The sequence below is a fragment of the Pristiophorus japonicus genome, chromosome 18 (assembly GCF_044704955.1).
Source record: "Pristiophorus japonicus isolate sPriJap1 chromosome 18, sPriJap1.hap1, whole genome shotgun sequence".
NCBI lineage: Eukaryota > Metazoa > Chordata > Chondrichthyes > Pristiophoridae > Pristiophorus > Pristiophorus japonicus.
The window spans coordinates 92,077,578-92,102,149 of record NC_091994.1 but is presented as its reverse complement, the minus strand read 5'-3'; the positions used below and the strand labels follow the sequence as shown (position 1 = coordinate 92,102,149).

The window sequence follows — 24,572 nt, the reverse complement described above, 5'->3', positions numbered from 1 at the left end:
TCAGCTGGGGTCCAACCAGTGATTTATAAAGCTTTAGCATAACTTCCTTGCTTTTGTACTCTATGCTCTATTTATAAAGCCAAGGATCCAGTGTGCCTTTATAACAGCTGTGGGATCGGGTTACATTTTGATCAAGCATAATCATTTCTTCTTTCCTATTTCCCAGGATGATTCCAGTGGTGTTGCTGGAATCAGCTCGACAGCAGCGAGTGTGAATCGCTACATCCAGCAACTGGCTCAGGAATACTGTGGAGATTGTAAGACATCCTTCGATGAGTTGTCCAAAATCATCCAGGTAGAAAATCAAAAAAATATCAAACGTTTGTCGAGCACACAAGATTTAACCAGAATAATAATAATTCAAAGCAGTGAGGAGTCAGGAAGAAAGTGATGAAATTAAACATTTTATGAATAATTGAATATCTGGGTTTAAAAGTGTATAATTTTTGAACATTCTCATTTGGACTCCGGTTGCACGACTCGAATCTAACAGTTTGAACATTTGACTTGTTTTGCAGAAAGTCCTGGCTTCACGGAAGGAACTGCTGGAATATGATCTTCAGCAGCGCGAAGCTGCAACAAAGTCGTCACGATCATCAGCTCAGCCCACGTTCACAGCCAGTCAGTATCGAGCACTGTCTGTCCTTGGCTGTGGGCACACCTCTTCAACAAAGTGTTATGGCTGTGCCTCGGCTGTTACTGAGCATTGTATAACACTGCTTCGTGCCCTCGCGACCAACAGCACCATCCGACAGATCCTGGTTTCTCAGGGACTTATCCGTGAGCTGTTTGATTATAACCTGCGGCGTGGCACTGCCTCAATGAGAGAGGAAGTCAGACAACTGATGTGCTTGTTAACGAGGTATGTAGAGAGGATGTGCGCCTTGTCTGATATTAGAGGGCAGTGTTTCTGCCATCAGTACACGAGATCGATAGTCTGTGTTCCATGAGCAACTGGGTAGTGTTGGTTAGAATATTTAACATTCATTTCCGAGACCCTCATTTCAGAATGTAATCAGAGCTCAGTGCTGCACCTAAAGTGGGCTGACTTTCTCATTTTTCCCTCTCTTTCTTTCTCTCTTTCTGTTTCTCTTTTTCTTTCTCGAGCTGGGTTTGATTGTGCTGTGCTCTGAATCAGTTCCTAGCAGCCACGACACAGTCATTTCAGAAGACTAGAGCTATGGAAGAGTCATTCTCAGAGTTAAGATATTGCAGTGCCAACATTTTCTATTGATTCCTCTCCTCAGCTGTTCTCCACAGAATGCCTGATTTCATAATTGCTTTAGGGGATTCTGCAGATACCACCCAGTGCTCTCAGAAAGAGGAATGTCCCAGGGCTGTGCCCTCACATACCAAGTACATTGTACTGTCTATCAATGTATAAGACAGCAGGGTAGTCTAAAGCAGCAGCTGGAGCCAGATAGGAGGCAACTGCACCCCGTCAATGCTGCTTGTGCTTCTGGCCTTTGTAACCAGTACCCTCTACTCAAATCGCCCCAATTTTGTCAGCAGCTTTCATTTTGATGATGGAAATCTTTTTTTTAGGCTGAGCATCAGGATGTTCTTAAAAGTGAGCTGAAACATAATCTATGGCCAGTCACCAAAGTAGTGCATACCCTGGTGTTTAAAGGTGTTTTTACTTTAAAAAAACGGACTCCATGCTGCCCTGTCCCTTTTGCATTTCTATAGGTGCTGGCCATCTCTATTCTGTCGGAATGAAGAAATTGCTCCCATATAGTTTGTGTATTTTGCTCAGCCCTGCTGCAGTGCCCACACCTGGTGTATCCACATGAAAGCATGGGTTTATGCAACAATCTGTTTCACGTCCCTTATTAGTCCAGGATCTCAGCCAGGAAAGGTGGACTTTTTAAATTAAAAACTCTTCATTTTGAGTATCAGCCGAATGCAGAAGCTCCTGATTCTTTGTAGCTCTGTGATACCATTGGTGCACTCTCTCCAAACGTTTAATCATTTTATCTGACCTTTGCAGTGTTTCAGTCTGATTAATTACTGGACTCTTAAGTGTGTGTCTGAGAAAAGTGCTGTCAATTATTGTAACTGAGACTGTCAGTATTCCTACTGGAGAACTTTACCTGGGCGAAATCTTAAGTATAACAAAAAGTGGGCAAAGCAGGAACAACTCAGACTTAAGTTGTCAGACTAAAGTTTCACTTAGTGGTATTTTCTGCATTTGTCAACATTAAGGGAAAGTATAGAAAGAACAAACTTGCATTTTGTCACGTATGTATGCTTGGGGTTACTAGCCACCAGGGGGCGCCACTGTCGGAGGTCACTGGGCTGTACGCACGTGTGTGCGGCCAGGTATATAAAGGAAGCCACCATATAATGTGGACACTTTGGGCCCGAATAAAGTTGAGCCAGGTTTGCACCTGAGTGAGTTTACAGTATTCAGTCTATCGAGTTATTACATATATAACATTTGGCGATGAGGTAATTCAAAAACCTTCGCATGCAAAATGAGCACCATTGGAATTCTGGAGAGATTCGTGGAGGGAGAAGAGTGGTCGGATTTTATCGATCACCTGAACAAGTACTTTGTGGCCAACAAAATGGAGGAAGCTACTGACACAGTTAGGTGCAGGGTGGTTTTCCTCATTGTTTGCAGTCTGAAAATCTATGGCCTCAAAGAATCTCCCCTCGCCTGCATGTCCAATGGACAAGGACTAAAAGGAATTGTATGCTCTGGTACGTGACCAGCTCAAACCAAAAGAAGGCATCATCATCTCACGCTATCTATTCTACACGCATGTTCGTTCTGAGGGCCAGGATGTGTCGACTTAAGGCGTGTTGCTGGGCCATGTAAGTTCGAAGACGTGTTGGGAGAAATGCTGCGAGATTTCTTTGTAATAGGAATCAACCACAAAGTGATCCTCCGGAAGTTATTGACTGCGGAGACACTGGATTTGAGCAAGGCCATGGCGATTGTCCAGGCATGCATGACGATGGATGATAATTTAAGGCAGATATCATCGAAGAGTCGGAGCTCCACGGCTAGTACTGTAAACAAGATTGTGTCATCGTATGGCAGAGCTGCTTATGGCAGGGCCTACTCGACTGCGTATGCAAAACCTGTAGCTGCTCAGAGTCTGCTAACGGGTACGAATCCGATTTCACCCTGTTGACGGGATAATCATTGGCATCAGTGTCGTTTTAAACAGTACAATCTGTAAAGGCTGTTCGAAAGTGGGGCATCTTCAGCGAATGTGTCCACAACTGAGCAAGCATGTTGCGACTCACCACGTGGATGATGACGCCGACCAGTCCAGCACAGACCTGGATATCAATTATTAAGGATGTCATAGCAGCGCATTTGGAAAATGGTGACATGATGGGTCCAAGTCAGCATGGATTTGTGAAAGGGAGATCATGCTTGACAAATCTTCTGGAATTTTTTGAGGATGTTTCCAATAAAGTGGACAAAGGAGAACCAGTTGATGTGGTATATTTGGACTTTCAGAAGGCTTTCGACAAGGTCCCACACAGGAGATTAATGTGCAAAGTTAAAGCACATGGGATTGGGGGTAGTGTGCTGACGTGGATTGAGAACTGGTTGTCAGACAGGAAGCAAAGAGTAGGAGTAAATGGGTACTTTTCGGAATGGCAGGCAGTGACTAGTGGGGTACCGCAGGGTTCTGTGCTGGGGCCCCAGCTGTTTACATTGTACATTAATGATTTAGACGAGGGGATTAAATGTAGTATCTCCAAATTTGCGGATGACACTAAGTTGGGTGGCAGTGTGAGCTGCGAGGAGGATGCTATGAGGCTGCAGAGTGACTTGGATAGGTTAGGTGAGTGGGCAAATGCGTGGCAGATGAAGTATAATGTGGATAAATGTGAGGTTATCCACTTTGGTGGTAAAAACAGAGAGACAGATTATTATCTGAATGGTGACAGATTAGGAAAAGGGAAGGTGCAACGAGACCTGGGTGTCATGGTACATCAGTCATTGAAGGTTGGCATGCAGGTACAGCAGGCGGTTAAGAAAGCAAATGGCATGTTGGCCTTCATAGCGAGGGGATTTGAGTACAGGGGCAGGGAGGTGTTGCTACAGTTGTACAGGGCCTTGGTGAGGCCACACCTGGAGTATTGTGTACAGTTTTGGTCTCCTAACTTGAGGAAGGACATTCTTGCTATTGAGGGAGTGCAGCGAAGATTCACCAGACTGATTCCCGGGATGGTGGGACTGACCTATCAAGAAAGACTGGATCAACTGGGCTTGTATTCACTGGAGTTCAGAAGAGTGAGAGGGGACCTCATAGAAACGTTTAAAATTCTGACGGGTTTGGACAGGTTGGATGCAGGAAGAATGTTCCCAATGTTGGGGAAGTCCAGAACCAGAGGTCACAGTCTAAGGATAAGGGGTAAGCCATTTAGGACCGAGATAAGGAGAAACTTCTTCACCCAGAGAGTGGTGAACCTGTGGAATTCTCTACCACTGAAAGTAGTTGAGGCCAATTCACTAAATATATTCAAAAGGGAGTTAGATGAAGTCCTTACTACTCGGGGGATCAAGGGGTATGGCGTGAAAGCAGGAAGGGGGTACTGAAGTTTCATGTTCAGCCATGAACTCATTGAATGGCGGTGCAGGCTAGAAGGGCTGAATGGCCTGCTCCTGCACCTATTTTCTATGTTTCGATGTAACTCGAAATACCCGAGGAGCAAGTGTATGGACTGTATTCATTCCTGACAAAGAGCCAACCGATAATGGTTAATGTGAAACTAAATGGCATGCTGGTATCGATGGAATTGGACACTGGTGCGAGTCAATTGATAATGAGCCAAAGGACATTCGACAAGCTGTGGGGCACTAAGGCTGTGAAGTCTAAGCTGCATACTTGCACCAAAGAACTCATACTGGTGATTGGCAGTGCAGTAGTCAAGGTGTCGTATGATGGTGTGGTTCATGATCTACTGTTATTGATCGTTCCAGGAAATGGTCCAATGCTGTTCGGCAGGAATTGGCTCGAAAAAATCAAATGGAATTGTAACGATATCAAAGCGTTGTCCTCAGTGGATGACATTTGCTCAAGTGCTGAGCAAGTTTCCCTCGCTGTTTGAACCGGGCATAGGCAATTTCACGGGAGTCAAGGTGCAGATTCTCCTGGACTCCGGTGCAAGACCCGTCCATCACAAAGCTCGGGCTGTTCTGTACATGATGAGGGAGAAGGTCGAAATTGAGCTGGACAGACTCCAATGTGAACGGGTCATATCACCGGTCAAATTTAATGGGTGGGCTAGTCCCATTGTTCCTGTGTTGAGGAGTGATAGCACTGTCAGGATTTGTGGAGACTACAAGGTTACGATCTACCGAGTTTCAAAACAGGATCAGTACCCGTTACTGAAGGCTGATGACCTGTTTGCAACGCTAGCCGATGGGAAGTCGTTCACTAAACTGGATCTGACGTCGGCCTATATGACATAGGAGCTCGTCAACACGTCGAAGAAACTTACATGCATCAACACTCATAAAGGACTGTTTATCTACAATAGGTGTCCTTTTGGAATTCGCTTGGCTGCAGCCATATTTCAGAGAAACGTGGAGAGTCTACTGAAGTCCGTCCCGAGAACTGTCCTGTTTCAAGATGACATTCTGGTCACAGGTCGTGACACTGCCGTTTAGCCCAATGACCTCTGACAGTGGCGCCCCCTGGTGGCTAGTAACCCAAGCATACATACATGATGCATTTATATAGCAACTTTAACGTAGTAAAATGCCCCAAGGTTCTTCACAGCAGCATTATCAAACAAAATTTGACACCGTGCCACATAAGGAGATATTAGGACAGGTGGCCAAAAGCTTGGTCAAAGAGGTAGGTTTCAAGGAGCATTCTAAAGGAAAAGACGCTTGGGGTCCAGGCAACTGAAGGCACTGCTGCCAATTTTGGGGCAATGCAGCATTGAAGGAGCAGACATCTTGTAGGACTGAAAAAGGTTACCGAGATGGAGACGGGTGAGGCCATGGAGGGATTTGAATATATGGAAGCGAATTTTAAATTTGAGGCATTGCCGGAGCGGTAGCCAATATAGGTCAGAGAACATAGGGGTGATGAGTGACTGGAACTTGGTGCGAGTCAGGGTACGGGCAACAAAGCTGAAGTTAACAGGATGAACTGAAGTTTACAAATGATGAAATTGGAAGGCCGGCCAGAAGAGCATTGGAATAGTCAAGTCTAGAGGTAACAATGGCATGGATAAGGGTTTCAGCAGAAAATGAGCTGAGGCAGGGGCGGAGACAAGCCATGTTACGGAGATGGAAGTAGGCAGTCTTGGTGATGGACAGGATATGAGGTTGGAAGCTCAGCTCAGAGTTAAATAGGATGGCAAGGTTGCAAATAGTCTGGTTCAGCCTCAGACAGTAGCCAGAGAGGGGGATGTAGCACCTTTTTTGTGGTTAGGATGTCCTTAAATGTTTCACAGCCAATTAATTACTTTTGAAGTGTTGCTGCTTTTATGCCGAGCAACCATAGTAGCTAATTTGCACACGGCAAGGTCCAGCAAGTGACCAATTGATCTGTTTTTGTTGTGTTGATTGAGTGGGCCAGGGCACCAAAATAATTCACTGCCTCTCTTTAAATAGTATAAGAACATAGGAAATAGGAGCAGGAGTAGGCCCTCGAGCCTGCATCGAGCCATATCGGTTAAGAAACTGTCTATCTCTGTCTTAAATGTATTCAATGGCCCAGCTTCCACAGCTCTCTGAGGCAGCAAATTCCACAGATTTACAACTCCCTGAGAGAAGAAATTCCTCCTCATCTCAGTTTTAAATGGGCGGCCCCTTATTCTAAGATTATGCCCCATAGTTCTAGTCTCCCCTATCAGTGGAAACATCCTCTCTGCATCTACCTTGTCAAGCCCCCTCATAATCTTATACGTTTTGATAAGATCACCTCTCATTCTTCTGATTGTGCCAGAGAATCTTTTATATCCACCTTGTCAGGCACAGGGCCTTGATTTAATGTCTCATCCGGAAGACAATCTGACAGTGCAGCACTCCCTTAATACTCCACTGAAATCTCAGCTTAGATTATGTGCTGAAGTTCTGGAGTGGGCCTTCTGGAGTCAACCTTTTGACTCTGTGGCAAGAGAGCTATCAACTGAGCCAGGCTGACGTTTAATGCATTTACTTGCTTTGTTACCATATACACTGAAGGTAGCATTTATCTGACCATCATGTTTTGCTCTTTACTTGCAGAGATAACCCAGAAGCAACACAGCAAATGAATGACCTAATCATCGCCAAGGTCTCAACTGCACTCAAAGGCCATTGGGCCAATCCTGATCTGGTGAGTAAGAATATAGGCCTGGATTTTGCATCCAGTGATGATAGAACGGTGCTCGCTGCTGACCTCGAAAGAAGCTGCCCAACAAAGTTTTATCAGGCTCCAGAGCGCACACCCCACTCTATTCCAATGTCACTTTGAATTTGGCACCTTCTAAAGGGAATCTGTAGCTTCTAGCAACAGGACAAGCATCAGGCAGGCTGATCAGCCAATCAGATAGAAGAATTCTCAGATGGTAAAGCAGGAAGTAAAAAATGGAACATAAATCACATTTAAATCATTGTACAGAAAATGAATATATACATGGGGTTAAGAGAAAAATATCAGAACACAAACCTTAAAAAAATTAGGTTTATTATTTAAAATCTGCAATTTTTAAATGTTCTTCTGGGAAATGAGACTCCACACTTGTAAAATTAGTTTTTCAGGGTCAAAGTGTTTGTTCAGCAGTCATTATGACTTACTACACTGTTTAAAAACTCAGTTACTCCAGATTGAACAAGGCTTAACTTTTCATTGGTCCTTAGTGAGAATAATATGTAAATAGTTGAAGTTCACAACAAATGAGTGATTTCTGATTGATTCTATCTGCGAAGACTCCAACAGCACACCCTGTGGAGGAACAGGGTATCACTGACAGCTAATTCCAGATTTCCGCATTTAAATGCATATGAGAGAATGCCTGAAGCTGCTGTCAGTTTTACACAATAATGACAAGTGCTGACAGTTTTAGCTTTAGAAACATAGAAATCTACAATGCAGAAGAAGGCCATTTCGGCCCATCGTGTTCGCGCCGGCCGACAAAGAGTCGTACGGCCCTCAATCAGCAGCCCTGAAGGTTACATCTAAACCTATGAACAATGGTGGAAAGGTAAAGAGCACCCAGTCCAACCAGTCCGCCCCACACAACTGCAACACTCCTTACACTGAAACATTCTACACTCCACCCCAACCGGAGCCATGTGATCTCCTGGGAGAGGCAAAAAACAAATTAAAAAACCCAGGCCAATTGCGGGAAAAAATATCTGGGAAAAATCCTCTCCCACCCAGCCAGGCAATCGAAACTAGTCCAGGAGATCATCCTGGCTGTTTTCGATTCCCTGCAGTACTTAGCATTATATCTGCGCCAGCCAACAAGAGGTTATCCAGTCTAATCCCAATTACCAGCTCTAGGTCTGTAACCTTGCAGGTTACGGCACTTTTAAGTGCCCATCCAACCCCCTTTTTAAATGTGGTGAGGGTTTCAGCATCCACCATCCTTCCAGGCAGTGAGTTACAGACCCCCACAACCCTCTGCGTGAAGAAGTCACCCCCCTCAAATCCCCTCTGAACATTCCACCAACCACCTTAAAACTATGCCCTCTCGTAATAGACCCCTCCACCAATGGAAATAGACCCTTGCTATCCACTAAGTCCAGGCCCCTCAATATTTTGTACACCTCGACGCGGTCTCCTCTCAACCTCCTCTGTTCCTATGAGAACAAACCCAGCCTATCCAATCTGTCCTCATAACTAAGATTCTCCATTCCAGGCAGCATCCTAGTAAATCTCCTCTGCACTCTCTCTGGTGCAATCAAGTCCTTCCTATAATACGGTGACCAGAACTGCATGCAGTACTCCAGCTGTGGCCTAACCAGAGTATTATACAATTTAAGCATAACCTCCCTGCTCTTGTATTCTATGCCTCGGCCAATAAAGGCAAGCATTCCGTATGCCTTCTTAATCACCTTATCCACCTGGCCTGCTGCTTTCAGGGATCTGTGGACAAGTACTCCAAGATCCCTTTGTTCATCTACACTATTAAGTGGCCGACCGCTTAATGTGTATATCCTTTCCTTATTAGCCCTCCCAAAGTGCATTACCTCACACTTCTCCAAATTAAATTCCATATGCCACTGCACTGCCCACCTGACCAGTAGATCGATATCCTCCTGCAGTCCATGACTTTCCTCTTCATTATCAACCACACAGCCAATCTTAGTGTCATCTGCAAACTTCTTAATCGTACTCCCTGTTATGTTCAGAATAAATCCACAGGACTGTATCGCAAGCTCAAACTGTTGTGATCTTGGAGTGGGGAAGCAGCATGGTGAATCACCTTTTGCCCCAGGGTTCACAGGTGACCCTTAGGTCTCCCACAGGTGTGCCCCCTAGTCGCAAGTCTTACATTTTGGTAAGGTTTACATACGTACATAACATCCCCCCCACCCCCCCCCCCCCCCCCCAAAGTCTTATGTGCAAGTTTTTTGCACGTTGAGGCGACCTGGCGCCCCGCATCCCCAGGTCGATCGCCTGGGTTGAAGTCCTGACGTGGTGGGTTCATCCTCGTGGTTGACGGCGAAGTTGATCGTGTTGGGGGCCAGGTCCTTTCACTGTGGTTCCTGGTTATCAGTGGTTCACAGTTTGGTCTAGTCCAAATGCTTTACACGTTAGCCCAGTACATGGTTTCACAGTAAAACGCTCCGTTTGCAACACATACACTCCATTCCCCCCCTTGGCTAATGCGGTGCTAGGGGCCCTGAACATGGTCTACATCACTTATTTTGATGTTGCGTGGGGGGGGGGGGGGCGGGGGGGCCATGCGTTCATGGTGCATTCTCTGCTGATGGCCTACAGAAGGCTCGGTTCTGAGTGATTCTGTCTGGTGACTGCATAGCACCCAGGATAGCCGGGTCTGTAGGGGGTCTACTGTGACATGCGTGGTGCTTGGTTTAGTGATTTGGGCTGCCTGCTCTGGACTATTGTTGCTGACCCTGAGGTCTATCAAGCCCAGAATGGCCGCAGTGGCCCTGAGACTTTCGGTCGTGGCAGGAGGCCGAGTGGTCCCCATGGGTCCTGGGCCGCAGTATTGGGGCTCCGGACCACTGACTGTGTGTCGCCGCCCTGCCTTACTTTGCAACGTTGGGATGGGTCTTTCGTCTTTGCGATGGATAGGTTGCAACATCCTGTCTAGCAGTTTCCCCTATGGCAAGCGGTAACGTGGGATCCTGGCTGGTCCAGGTCCTAACCTGGGGAGGCCTTACGGTTGATACCTCGCTTTCTAGCACTTCCAAGACCGCGAGTGGGTCTGCAGGCTGCGCCGTTTCCACTCCGGTGGTGGGCAATGGTAGCCAACTGAGGGCATTAGTACCGTTCTCAGTGCCTGGCCGGTGGCAGATCATGTTACAGGGTTCGACGTTCTCGAAACAACGCATCGATAATGGTGCCTCTGCTCTCCCAGACTGGTGGGATGGGCGGCTTGTCTGACTCGAGCACATATTGGGACACTCTTTGGTACGTCTCTTTAGTCCCGTGAATACAGGCTGCTGCTTTGTTTAACTTATTGGATACATGTTCAATCGTTTGGGGCTCGCCTGCTACTTTTGCTAGCTGCACAACACTCCTCCCGATCCCGTGCGGTAACACATCACTTGCTACGAATGCTTAGTTAGATACATATACAAACTGATTGGGGTTCGCCCGCTACTTTGACTTGCTGTACAACACACCCAACTCCATGCAATGGTACATCATTGGCTGCGAAGGACCGCTCACATGGATTACATAGTGCAAACAACTTATTGGAACGTGGTGGGTTCCTGGCCGCCTCAGCGGCTGCCCCTTTACCTTTGCCCCAAACCCAGTCGTCTTCCTTGTTAGGCAACACATTTATTCCGTTCCGTTGCGGCGACCACCCGTGGTCTGGGCGCGCTCTCGTCCCGTGGTCTGGGCTCCCTCTCGTCCGTGTCCGTGATGCAGACTGCCGCGATCTTCCTCCCCAGGGATTTTGCTTCTGGCATCGGGAAGATGCATTCGGATCATTTCGGCCGGAGTCCCACTCCGCATGGTCGACCTGGAGCCTCTTCCATCGACACAAAGAAATCGTCGGCTTTGGGCGCGCCTGTACCACTGCTCGGTTGATCTTCACCTCCTTGTGGTCGTGATGAGCGTCCTGTGCCTCGGGGATCTGCAATTGGATCTGCACTTCGATGCCTGGTTCAGCTGAAGATGGGGGTTTGCTCAGCCTTTGAGAAGGGGAAACGTCGTTCACCGGAGAAGGTAATCTGAGGTCTTTCCAGTTCCATCGAATCTTCCCCATCCACCTTCTACCAAGCAGCGATGGCCCATCACCTGAAACAATTCACAGTGGTAAATCGTGCACTGCTCCCTCATGGGATACTCTTATGTCCGCACTACCAATGACTGGTATCAGTTCCTTGGTGTAGGTGCACAGCTTTGCCTGAATCGGGATCAGCTTGGGTCGCTGTGCTTTGTCGCCCCACAGCCTCTCGAATGCTTTCTGGCTCTTAACTGATTGACTTGCCCCCATGTCTAGTTCGATGGAGACTGGAGTGCCGTTAAGTTCAACTTTTAACATTATCGAAGGGCTTTTGGTGGTGAAGGTGTGTAGCCCATATACTTCCTCTTCTTCCTCAGTTTCAGTTGCCTCTCTTGCTCGTTCATCGTGATCCTCGCTGGATCGGTCGTCCTCTCCTGACTCTGCCACGTGGTGAGTCAGAGATCGTTTGCACATTCGCTGGAGTAGCCCCATTGTTCCACAGCCCTTGCACACATAGTGCTTGAATCAACATTGATGAGCTCTATGGCTGCCCCGCAGCGCCTCATGGTGCTAATGGATATGCATTCATGCCCCACGGCGGACTCTGAGTCACTCTCGGCCTAGGTCTGGCCTCTGCAGTCGTGTGGGCCCTGCCCTGTGCCATTCTGCCTGCTGAAAACATTATTTTATGCACAGTACTTGCCGGTGAGCTTTGATTCTGTGAAGATATCTGTTTCGTGTTATTGCTCGTGGATATGAAGGCTTGAGCTATCGTGTTGGCCTTGCTCAGATCTAGGGATTCGGCAGACAGCAGTTTGCGAAGAATGACCTCGTGGCCAATTCAAGCACGAAAAAGTCCCGCAACATTTCCCCCAAGGATCCTGCAAATTCGCACTGTCCCGCAAGGCGTCTTAGGTCGGCGACAAAACTCGCCACGTTCTGGCTCTCGGAGCGACGGTGCGTGTAAAAGTGGTACCTGGCTATCAAGATGCTCTCCTTTGGCTTGAGGTGTTCCCTAACGAGCGTACACAGCTCTGCGTAAGATTTGTCCGTTGGTTTGACCAGTGCCAGCAAATTTTTAAGGAGGCCATATACCGATGACCCACATACGGTGAGGAGAATCGCTCTGCGCTTGATCGCTGTTTCAGCCGTGTCCAATTCGTTGGCCACAAAGTACTGGTCAAGGCGCTCAACGAAGGCTTACCAATCATCACCCTCAACAAATCTCTCAAGAATTACAATGGCAGCCATTACCGCGTGAAAGTTCGTGATCTGTTACTCGTCGCCAATTTGTAATGTTCAGAATAAATCCACAGGACTGTATCGCAAGCTCAAACTGTTGTGACCTTGGTGTCTTTATTCAGACTCCAGAGTGGGGAAGCAGCATGTTGAATCACCTTTTATACCTGCTTGCCCCAGGGTGCACAGGTGACCCTTAGGTCTCCCACAGGTGTGCCCCCTAGTGGCAAGTCTTACATTTTGATACGGTTTACATACATACATAACACTCCCAATATTCAAATCTAAATCATTGATATATACCACAAAAAATAAGGGACCCGGTACTGAGCCCTGCGGAACCCCACTGGAAACATCCTGCCAGTCACAAAAACATCCATCAACCATTACCCTTTGCTTCCTACCTCATAACCCAAATAACAAGATCCTGTCCAGTTCTGTGGCAGCCAGGAATAAGCCCTGTGGCCGCAAATAAAGTAGGTACCGTTGTATGGGGAATATCGGCCACCTCCTACCACTACCCATCCTTGTGTAAAGTTCTGGCCCGGGGTGATCTTATTCAGGAAATGCAGGAAGCTCTGCATGCTTCCTTTCGTCATATTCACGTTTTGCCTACACGTACTATTCCCCATTCCTTGCCCTCCGGTTTGGTTTCTGATCAGACATACCGACCCTTGTGGCCTTTATATCCCTGAGGTGTTAGTGAGGACCAAGAACGGGGGCTTTAGGGTCTGGTTATAATTGGGCTGATACCACTCCAAAAAGGTGTTTAACCCATAATCCGTCAACCGCCATTCGGCCTTTGGTAATTCTACGTCTTCCCCCAGACTATTGGTCCTGTTCCCGTTCGTGCGGTTCTGGCTAAAAACCCATTCCACCATCTCAGATTCATTGAGGGGGACCGGTCTCAAAGGAATTCCTCCCTTTGAATGGATCGGTGCCTGCGCACGTACCCAACAACTGGAGATGTTGGCTTCCTTAGCATAGCTATATGACATGTACATAAAAGTATTTACATATAGCTCCATGTTACACAGGGGTAGGGTCAAACCCACGAGTACAATCAGTCCAAACATTTTGTTGAGTTCAAAAGTTCAGTTCTTTTAGTCTGTTTCCGATACGGGTGCCCGTTTAACGTGCGAGGCGTGGATCCAAGCCGCCTTCCCTTGGATTTTAACCGCCCATCGGGTCATCAATAATACTTGGTACGGTCCTTCCCACTTGGCTTCCAGCGGATCTTTGTGTATTTTCTTTACGTATACCCAAACTCCTGGGACGATATCGTGTTCTCCCTCCAAGTGTTCCCCCCAAACCGCTTTTATCTGTTGGGAAGCAGAACTGTGATAGCATTTGTTAAATTCTGGCAATATTCCAACAATGTGTCACTCATCAGGTGACAGTCTGCTTTTCGCTGATTGATGGTCCCCGGGAGAGACATTGGTCTTCCGGTGATCATCTCAAAAGGGCTTAAACCCGTGGTTCGGTTTGGGGTGGCCCTGAGGTGCGTCGGGAGTTCGTTGGTGAAGCCTATAAAAGGCACAGCAGGGAGTCCGGGGCCCAGCGTCGGCGAGAGGTGCGTGGAAAGGCGTCGGGAGTCCGTTGGAGAGGCCTATAAAAGGCACAGCAGGGAGTCCAGGGCCCAGCGTCGGCGGCAGTCGGGAGCAGCGTCGAGGGGGTGCGTGGAGAGGCCTATAAAAGGCGTACTTGTGCAGCTACAGGGACAAGGCAAAAAAGAAGTAGAAAGAAACAGAAAGGTGACGTCACAGCCAAGGGGGTAAGTGATTGGCTGGTGATTGGTGAGTAGTTTTTCTTTTTTCTCTTCTATAACAGTGAGTAAACTTTAGCATTGTTGTTGCCTATCTAAGGGTTAAGTCATGGCAGGACAGCTCGGTCACGTGTTATGCTCCTCCTGTACCATGTGGGAACTCAGGGACGACTCCAGTGTCCCTGACGACTACGTGTGCGGGAAGTGTATCCGCCTCCAGCTCCTGACGGACCGCGTTGCGGAGTTGGAGCTGAGGGTGGATTCACTCTGGAGCATCCACGATGCTGAGAATGACGTGAGTAGCACATGTAGCGAGTTGGTCTTATCGCAGGTGAATGGTCCACAGCCAGATAGGGAATGGAAGACCAGCAGGAAGAGTAGTGCAAGGAAGGTAGTGCATGGGTCCCCTGTGGTCATCCCCCTGCAAAACAGATACACTGCTTTGAGCACTGTTGAGGGGGATGACTCATCAGGGGAGGGCAGCAGCAGCTAAATTCATGGCACCGTGGCTGGCTCTGTTGCACAGGAGGGCAGGAAAAAGAGTGGGAGAGCAATAGTCATAGGGGATTCAATTGTAAGGGGAATTGATAGGCGTTTCTGCGGCCGCAACCGAGACTCCAGGATGTTATGTTGCCTCCCTGGTGCAAGGGTCAAGGATGTCTCAGAGCGGGTGCAGGACATTCTAAAAAGGGAGGGAGAACAGCCAGTTGTCGTGGTGCACATTGGTACCAACGACATAGGTTTAAAAAAAAAAAGGGATGAGGTCCTACGAAACGAATTTAAGGATCTAGGAGCTAAATTAAAAAGTAGGACCTCAAAAGTAGTAATCTCGGGATTGCTACCAGTGCCACGTGCTAGTCAGAGTAGGAATCGCAGGATAGCGCAGATGAATACGTGGCTTCAGCAGTGGTGCAGCAGGGAGGGATTCAAATTCCTGGGGCATTGGAACCGGTTCCGGGGAGGTGGGACCAGTACAAACCGGACAGTCTGCACCTGGGCAGGACCGGAACCAATGTCCTAGGGGGAGTGTTTGCTAGTGCTGTTGGGGAGGAGTTAAACTAATATGGCAGGGGGATGGGAACCAATGCAGGGAGACAGAGGGAAACAAAAAGGAGACAAAAGCAAAAGACAGAAAGGAGATGAGGAAAAGTGGAGGGCAGAGAAACCCAAGGCAAAGAACAAAAAGGGCCACTGTACAGCAAAATTCTAAAAGGACAAAGGGTGTTAAAAAAACAAGCCTGAAGGCTTTGTGTCTTAATGCAAGGAGTATCCGTAATAAGATGGATGAATTAACTGTGCAAATAGATGTTAACAAATATGATGTGATTGGGATTACGGAGACGTGGCTCCAGGATGATCAGGGCTGGGAACTCAACATCCAGGGGTATTCAACATTCAGGAAGGATAGAATAAAAGGAAAAGGAGGTGGGGTAGCATTGCTGGTTAAAGAAGAGATTAATGCAATAGTTAGGAAGGACATCAGCTTGCATGATGTGGAATCTATATGGGTAGAGCTGCAGAACACCAAAGGGCAAAAAACGGTAGTGGAAATTGTGTACAGACCTCCAAACAGTAGTAGTGATGTTGGGGAGGGCATCAAACAGGAAATTAGGGGTGCATGCAATAAGGGTGCAGCAGTTATAATGGGTGACTTTAATATGCACATAGATTGGGCTAACCAAACTGGAAGCAATACGGTGGAGGAGGATTTCCTGGAGTGCATAAGGGATAGTTTTCTAGACCAATATGTCGAGGAACCAACTAGGGGGGAGGCCATCTTAGACTGGGTGTTGTGTAATGAGAGAGGATTAATTAGCAATCTCATTGTGCGAGGCCCCTTGGGGAAGAGTGACCATAATATGGTGGAATTCTGCATTAGGATGGAGAATGAAACAGTTAATTCAGAGACCATGGTCCAGAACTTAAAGAAGGCTAACTTTGAAGGTATGAGGCGTGAATTGGCTCGGATAGATTGGCGAATCATACTGAAGGGGTTGACTGTGGATGGGCAATGGCAGACATTTAGAGACCGCATGGATGAACTACAACAATTGTACATTCCTGTCTGGCGTAAAAATAAAAAAGGGAAGGTGGCTCAACCGTGGCTATCAAGGGAAATCAGGGATAGTATTAAAGCCAAGGAAGTGGCATACAAATTGGCCAGAAATAGCAGCGAACCCGGAGACTGGGAGAAATTTAGAACTCAGCAGAGGAGGACAAAGGGTTTGATTAGGGCAGGGAAAATGGAGTACGAGAAGAAGCTTGCAGGGAACATTAAGACGGATTGCAAAAGTTTCTATAGATATGTAAAGAGAAAAAGGTTAGTGAAGACAAATGTGGGTCCCCTGCAGTCAGAATCAGGGGAAGTCATAACGGGGAACAAAGAAATGGCGGACCAATTGAACAAGTACTTTGGTTCGGTATTCAATAAGGAGGACACTAACAACCTTCCGGATATAAAAGGGGTCAGAGGGTCTAGTAAGGGGGAGGAACTGAGGGAAATCCTTATTAGTCGTGAAATTGTGTTGGGGAAATTGATGGGATTGAAGGCCGATAAATCCCCAGGGCCTGATGGACTGCATCCCAGAGTACTTAAGGAGGTGGCCTTGGAAATAGCGGATGCATTGACAATCATTTTCCAACATTCCATTGACTCTGGATCAGTTCCTATCGAGTGGAGGGTAGCCAATGTAACCCCACTTTTTAAAAAAGGAGGGAGAGAGAAAACAGGGAATTATAGACCGGTCAGCCTGACATCGGTAGTGGGTAAAATGATGGAATCAATTATTAAGGATGTCATAGCAGCGCATTTGGAAAGAGGTGACATGATAGGTTCAAGTCAGCATGGATTTGTGAAAGGGAAATCATGCTTGACAAATCTTCTGGAATTTTTTGAGGATGTTTCCAGTAGATTGGACAAGGGAGAACCAGTTGATGTGGTATATTTGGACTTTCAGAAGGCTTTCGACAAGGTCCAACACAAGAGATTAATGTGCAAAGTTAAAGCATATGGGATTGGGGGTAGTGTGCTGACATGGATTGAGAACTGGTTGTCAGACAGGAAGCAAAGAGTAGGAGTAAATGGGTACTTTTCAGAATGGCAGGCGGTGACTAGTGGGGTACCACAAGGTTCTGTGCTGGGGCCCCAGCTGTTTACATACTACATTTAATCCCCTCGTCTAAATCATTAATGTACAATCTCCAAATTTGCGGATGACACTAAGTTGGGTGGCAGTGTGAGTTGTGAGGAGGATGCTATGAGGCTGCAGAGCGACTTGGATAGGTTAGGTGAGTGGGCAAATGCATGGCAGATGAAGTATAATGTGGATAAATGTGAGGTTATTCACTTTGGTGGTAAAAACAGTGAGACAGACTATTATCTGAATGGTGACAGATTAGGAAAAGGGGAGGTGCAATGAGACCTGGGTGTCATGGTACATCAGTCATTGAAGGTTGGCATGCAGGTACAGCAGGCGGTTAAGAAAGCAAATGGCATGTTGGCCTTCATAGCGAGGGGATTTGAGTACAGGGGCAGGGAGGTGTTGCTACAGTTGTACAGGGCCTTGGTGAGGCCACACTTGGAGTATTGTGTACAGTTTTGGTCTCCTAACCTGAGGAAGGACATTCTTGCTATTGAGGGAGTGCAGCGAAGGTTCACCAGACTGATTCCCGGGATGGCGGGACTGACCTATCAAGAAAGACTGGATCAACTGCGCTTGTATTCACTGGAGTTCAGAAGAATGAGAGGGGACCTCATAGAAACGTTTAAAATTCTGACGGGTTTAGACAGGTTAGATGCAGGAAGAATGTTCTCAATGTTGGGGAAGTCCAGAACCAGGGGTCACAGTCTAAGGATAAGGGGTAAGCCATTTAGGACCGAGATGAGGAGAAACTTCTTCACCCAGAGAGTGGTGAACCTGTGGAATTCTCTACCACAGAAAGTTGTTGAGGCCAATTCACTAAATATATTCAAAAAGGAGTTAGATGTAGTTCTTACTACTAGGGGGATCAAGGGGTATGGCGAGAAAGCAGGAATGGGGTACTGAAGTTGCATGTTCAGCCATGAACTCATTGAATGGCGGTGCAGGTTAGAAGGGCCGAATGGCCTACTCCTGCACCTATTTTCTATGATGCTACACAAGACCATTGGGAGTGCTTGCGGCCACGGGCTCCCCTCTTGGTGGTCCTTGGCCAGTCGTCGTTTCAAAGTTTGATTCATACGCTCCACTTGGCCTGACAACAGTGGGTGATAAGGGCAATGTAGATTGCATGTGATGTTGAGCAATCTGCAGACCCCTCGGCACATGGCTCCAGTAAAATGGGTCCCCTGATCCGAGTCAATACTTGAGGGGACTCCCCATCTAGGTATATAGTCTTTACACAGCATCTTAGCCGTGTGCGTGGCTCCTTCAGGTGGGTACGGCTTCCACCCACCTAGAGAATTGATCCACAATCACTAAGACGTCCGTATACCCCTGACATGGGGGCAATGCGATGTAATCTACTTGTAAATCTCGGAAAGGCCCTGCCGGGGCCGGAGGTCGGAGAAGGGGCATTGCAGTGGAGGGCCCGGGGTTATTTTTCTGGCAAGTGACGCACTTATCCACCGTGGCTTGAGCGTGTTTCCTAAAACCCCGGCCCCACTAGCTCTTCTGGAATCAAGCCGTCATTTGTTGGGAGGGCTAAGTGCCCCCAGGAGTGTATTTGTTGAGCCAAAAAGGGCATTAGCGCTTGTGGTGCCACGGCTGCCTCCACATTCCATTCGCCCATAGCTTTATCCCATCACTTATCCATTTTCATTTTTCTGTCCGGAGACATTCCTCCTGCATTTTTGCCAGATCCTGTGTCAGCGTTCGGGTCCCCAGTTGACATACAAGGGTGCCCTTCTTTGGTTCCATTAAGGCGGCTTCCTTAGCTGTCTGGTTGGCCCGTGTGTTTTTAGCCTCCTTCATATGGGCCTTGCATTTCAGGATAGATACCTCCTCTGGCAGCAGTAATGCTTCAAGTAGGTCGCGGACTTCCGCCCCATTCCGTATTGGGGTTCCTGCTGCAGTCAAGAATCCTCCCTTCCGCCATAAGTGGCCGAAATCATGTGCCACCCTAAAAGCATGCCTAGAATCCGTGTATATATTACCCGTTTGTTCCTCGGCTACCCTGCAGGCTTCGGCCTGCTGAGCGGAGGTTCCGGCGGGGAGCCCCCCCTTCCTTACTACCTCGTGCAGCGTCGTGACTGCCCAGCCCACCTTCCGGGTTCCATGCTGCACAGATGAGGATCCGTCCGTAAATAGGATCAAGTCCGGATTGGCTGTTTGGCTGCCGCAGCGGCTCCTTCTGCTTCTAACATGCCGGCACAGTCGTGCTGGTCGTCTTACCCTTCTTCAGGCAGGGGGAGCATAGTGGCCGGATTAACCGGGCTAGCTCGTACAATATGCAGGTATGGAACTTCCAGAACTGTCATCCATCTGGTCCATCGGGCTGAGGTCATCTGGGTGACCCGGTTCATGGATAGCATAGCATGTACTGTATGGGGACATTTGATCAGTTTCTGGTCTAAGACTAATCCTGCCATTACCATTACTGCTCGGCATGTAGCTTCCATGGCCCTCGGGCAACTTTCCCATTCGAGAGCCACTGTGTCCAGTTTGGCCGAGTTGTATCCGATGGGCCTCTGTTGGTCCCCTTGTTCTTGGGTCAGGATAGCAGTCATGTATCCTCCTTTCTCATGCACGAATAGGGTGAAGGGCTTCCTGGTGTCCGGGATCCCTAGGGTGGGTGCAGTGCACAGGGCCTGTTTCAGTTTTTCAAATGCCTCCTTTTGCTCCTCAGCCAGGGTGATAGCTTCTTTTGAAGTCGTTTTCCTTTTAGCAGGTCATTCAACGGTTGTGCCAATTGCGTGTAGGAGTCCACCCAGTTCCTATTAAAATTGCACAGACCCAAGAAGGATTGAAGTTCCTGGATCGTGGCGGGCTGTTTAGCCGCGCGAATCGCCTCGGTCCTATCCTGGGTCAGTCCCCGCTCTCCCATTGAGATCTTTTGTCCAAGGTTTATTTACTGGATTTCTTTGAGGATATAACGAGCATGGTGGATAGAGCTGTACCGATGGATGTGGTGTATTTAGATTTCCAAAAGGCATTCGATAAGGTGCCACACAAAAGGTTACTGCAGAAGATAGAGGTACGCGGAATCAGAGGAAATGTATTAGCATGGATAGAGAATTGGCTGGCGAACAGAAAGCAGAGAGTCGGGATAAATGGGTCCTTTTCGGGTTGGAAATCGGTGGTTAGTGGTGTGCCACAGGGATCGGTGCTGGGACCACAACTATATACATAGATGACCTGGAAGAGGGGACAGAGTGTAGTGTAACAAAATTTGCAGATGACACTAAGATTAGTGGGAAAGCGGGTTGTGTAGAGGACACAGAGAGACTGCAAAGAGATTTAGATAGGTTAAGCGAAGGATAGGAAGGGGTACAGAGACGATTCACTAGACTGATTCCAGAAATGAGGGGGTTACCTTATGATGATAGATTGAGTAGACTGGGTCTTTACTCGTTGGAGTTCAGAAGGATGAGGGGTGATCTTATAGAAACATTTAAAATCATGAAAGGGATAGACAAGATAGAGGCAGAGAGGTTGTTTCCACTGGTAGGGGAGACTAGAACTAGGGGGCACAGCCTCAAAATACGGGGGAGCCAATTTAAAACCAAGTTGAGAAGGAATTTCTTCCAGAGGGTTGTGAATCTGTGGAATTCTCTGCCCAAGGAAGCAGTTGAGGCTAGCTCATTGAATGTATTCAAGTCACAGATAGATAGATTTTTAACCAATAAGGGAATTAAGGGTTATGGGGAGAGGGCGGGTAAGTGGAGCTGAGTCCACGGCCAGATTAGCCATGATCTTATTGAATGGCGGAGCAGGCTCGAGGGGCTAGATGGCCTACTCCTGTTCCTAATTGTTATGTTCTTATATTCTTATAAGGTAAATTACTTCTTCCTGGGCTATCTGAGCCTTGGACATACTGGCCTTGTATCCCTTTTCGACGAGCTGGTCCAGTAAGGTCAGCACGTCTCGTTCATGCTCATCTTCCGTGGTAGGATATCATTGACATATTGTATGACCGTAGATCCCATCGGGGGTAGCTCCCTTAAGTGACCCTGGAGGGCCATGTGGAACACCGTTGGGTTGTTGTGGAACCCTTGAGGTAGACGGGTCCAGGTGTATTGCTGCCCCTGGATGGTAAAGGCAAACCACGGCTGCACCTCTGGGACCAATGGAATTGCCCAGAATCCGTTGGCCACATCAATAACGGAGAAGTACTTGTCTTCCGGCATCAGAGCCTGAAATATAGTGGAGGGGTCTGCTACCAACGGAGCTTTTTGGTTAATGCACTGGTTGGTCTTCCAGTAGTCCACCGTCATGCGCCAGGCGTCTTTACCCTTATGCACTGGCCACACGGGACTGTTGGATGAGCTGTGGGTCTTAACTACTACCCTTTGTACTTCTAACTGCGGATGATGGGTAATATTCCTTGGATTGATGTCGGGCTGATCGGGTACTTTTGGTGCGAGGAGGTGAAGTCCCGGTGAAGGTAAGCGGGTCCATTTTAAGCAAGCCACAGTCATGTTTGTCCTTGGCCCATATCGGGTGGTCCCTTAGCTCTTCCCTCTGCAGGGATTGGATTGACCATGTGACTTGGCCGTCCTCAGTCCAGGGAGGAGTCTATTTTCGTCACAACGTCCATCCCGAGTAGGGGTTGTCCCACCCAGACCGATGCGGTTACTTCATGTGGTCCCGGAACCAAACACATTGGCTGGGTTCGGTGGAGTATCAGCTTATGGCCTCCGACTACATGTGCCGCACGGATTGTCCGGTCGAGGGGGAATTTATAATTTTCGGGCACGCACGTCAATTCTGCCCGTGTCCAATAAACAATCAATCTCTTGGTCGCCCACTCCCACACTGACATATGGTCCATCCCTGCGTTGATGTATTAATGCTAACAGGGATCCTGCCGGGGAGGAGGCGGGCTCTACGAGTTTTTCGCGCACTCCAGCAACTGCAGCAGCTGATGGAAGGAAAGTTCTTTAAACCGCTCCATCACTGACCACCCATCGACCTGTTCCTGGCCTGTCCCTGAGCTTCCCTGGTTGTTCGGTTTCTTCGCTCGGCACGATCGGGCCCAATGTCCCTCTTTACCGCAATAGTGGCACTTTCCCGGCAGTCTTCCGGGCGTCTGTCTCTCCCGGTCCTTTGGTTTCCACCCACTCTGCATTACTCGGACCTTTGAAGTTAAATCCCGATCTAATTGGCTACACCGGTCTACCAACTGCGTGAAGGAGGTTCCCCGATCATCCCAATCTTGATGCAGACCCGAATGTTCCAGCCACGTAGACTTGAATCGCTCCTCATACTCGAGTACCTCCTCTGTTCCTTTTTGCTGGCACACTGCAATCTTACTCCAATCCGTCCTTGCCAGCCCATACTTTCTTAACCACCCTTTCACTTCTCTCCAGGCTGCGTCAATTCCCTGTCCAGTGTCTCCAAGTGCCTCTTTTACTGCCCTCTGGAGTTTACGTGCCGATCGTCCCGGCACCATAACGGTCAGAATCTGGACTCCGTCCAAAGGATGGACTGTGTAAATAGTTCGCAGTCAATCTAATTGTTCCCACGTTCTCGCCCCCCCCCCCTTTTTCGGGTGTTGAAGTTCTTTCGACCATTTATCCGCGGCTACATGAACTATCATATTCTCGTATCTTTGTTTGCGCTTCTTAATTCCGCCTTCCGTCTTGGTCGTCGTCTCTACTTTAACTCTCGTTGTTTTTAGTGGGGCTATTTTAGGGCTAATGTCGCTGCTGTCCGAGTCCTCGTCGGATGACGAGGAGCCTGAATCGAAATCTGACATCACTACTCCCGCCTGTTGCCTTTCCAGCTGTCGGTGTTCTTTCCCTACTTGTGCCAGACTTGGATAGACGGCTTTGTACCCCAGACTCGACCCCTGCGTACTGGCTTCGACCGAATCTTTAATCTGACCCTACAGTTTAATTATCTCTTTCCCTTTCTTCTCTATTTCCGAATTTTTCTTGGTCACTTGTTCCCCAAGTGCCTTGATTTTGATCTTTAGCAGCTTTCATATCCCGATCGAATTGGGACTGGGTCATGATTTCTTTTCTCTGTCGAACTTGGCTCATGACAGCCAGGGACCAGCAGGTCCTTTCTTTATCTTTCATGCGCGTGGTTTTCCCCCATACCCTTTTTATATCGTCCAGGGTCCACAGACCCTTAGAGGTTCCATACTTTTGTTCAGTTTCGTAAATCAAATCGCTGTTCGATGTATTCCCTAAGGCTTTCTAACATTTCCTCGTCCGTGACCTCCGGTGGGGCCAGCCCTCCTCTTTCAGTCGTGGGACGGTTTTTGTTTCCGCCTTCAGCCATTGTGCCGATTTAGAACCCTTAGTTGCGGCGGGTGCGAGACGTGGACCTTAAGTCCGGGACAGGACCTTATGTTCTGTCGAGTGGAAAACTCTCTGTTACGGGGGTCTCGACCCTAATACTACCCACAGACGGTTCTTTTAAAGATCGCGTGAATGACGCCTGCCGCGAAAGACTTCGGACGAAGACTTTATTTAAGAGGTGTCCTTACCCTCGTGTCGACGTGGGTCCTAGGGTCTCCCAGCATCTGACATTCAGCAATCCTGCGCGACTACACCAGAATGTAGGATCTCTTATATTCTTAGCAGTTGACGAGACTCTGGTCCGGTGGTAGTATCCAGGCAAACTTTTGGCTCAATTACATCTTGCAGTTACTAAGAATAAAGCACACTCTACCGCGTGTTACAGCTTCAGTTATAGTTGTGAACGTGGGGTCTTCCCATTCCCTGATTGGCCCCCCTGCTGTTACTGGGGTCAGTTTGTCGACTCCGGACTGGCCGCTGGTTAGCAATCGCCTTGGTCATGATGTGATTACCACATCATGCTCCTTCCTCCTGCTGTTCACTGTTTCGCAGCATGTTCCTGTTATCTGGTCGGAATAGCGCTTAACCCGGTGACTGCGCTTTGGCCCCAACCACGCTGCAACCTTTGTCATTGTTTGTGAGCACGTACACAGCACACAGCTACTCTATAATTATAAATTAATCAGGTCCCACAATAGTTAATCAGGTTCCACAGTGACCAGTCTACCATGTGGGACCTTATCAAAAGCTTTGCTAAAGTCTGTATACACTACATCGTAC

The 24,572-nt window shown here is 48.0% G+C and overlaps 1 protein-coding gene across 10 annotated transcripts in view; it reads left to right on the top strand.

Annotated features, from left to right (window-relative positions):
* Window positions 1–24,572, top strand: part of ubr4 (ubiquitin protein ligase E3 component n-recognin 4) — a 206,153-nt gene that overhangs the window by 128,960 nt on the left and 52,621 nt on the right. For all 10 annotated transcript variants that reach the window (XM_070860353.1, XM_070860352.1, XM_070860351.1 and 7 more), the window contains 3 exons: window positions 167–295; window positions 519–862; window positions 7,214–7,304. In XM_070860353.1, the coding sequence (XP_070716454.1) occupies window positions 167–295; window positions 519–862; window positions 7,214–7,304 (564 nt within the window). The remainder of the gene's footprint in view (window positions 1–166; window positions 296–518; window positions 863–7,213; window positions 7,305–24,572) is intronic.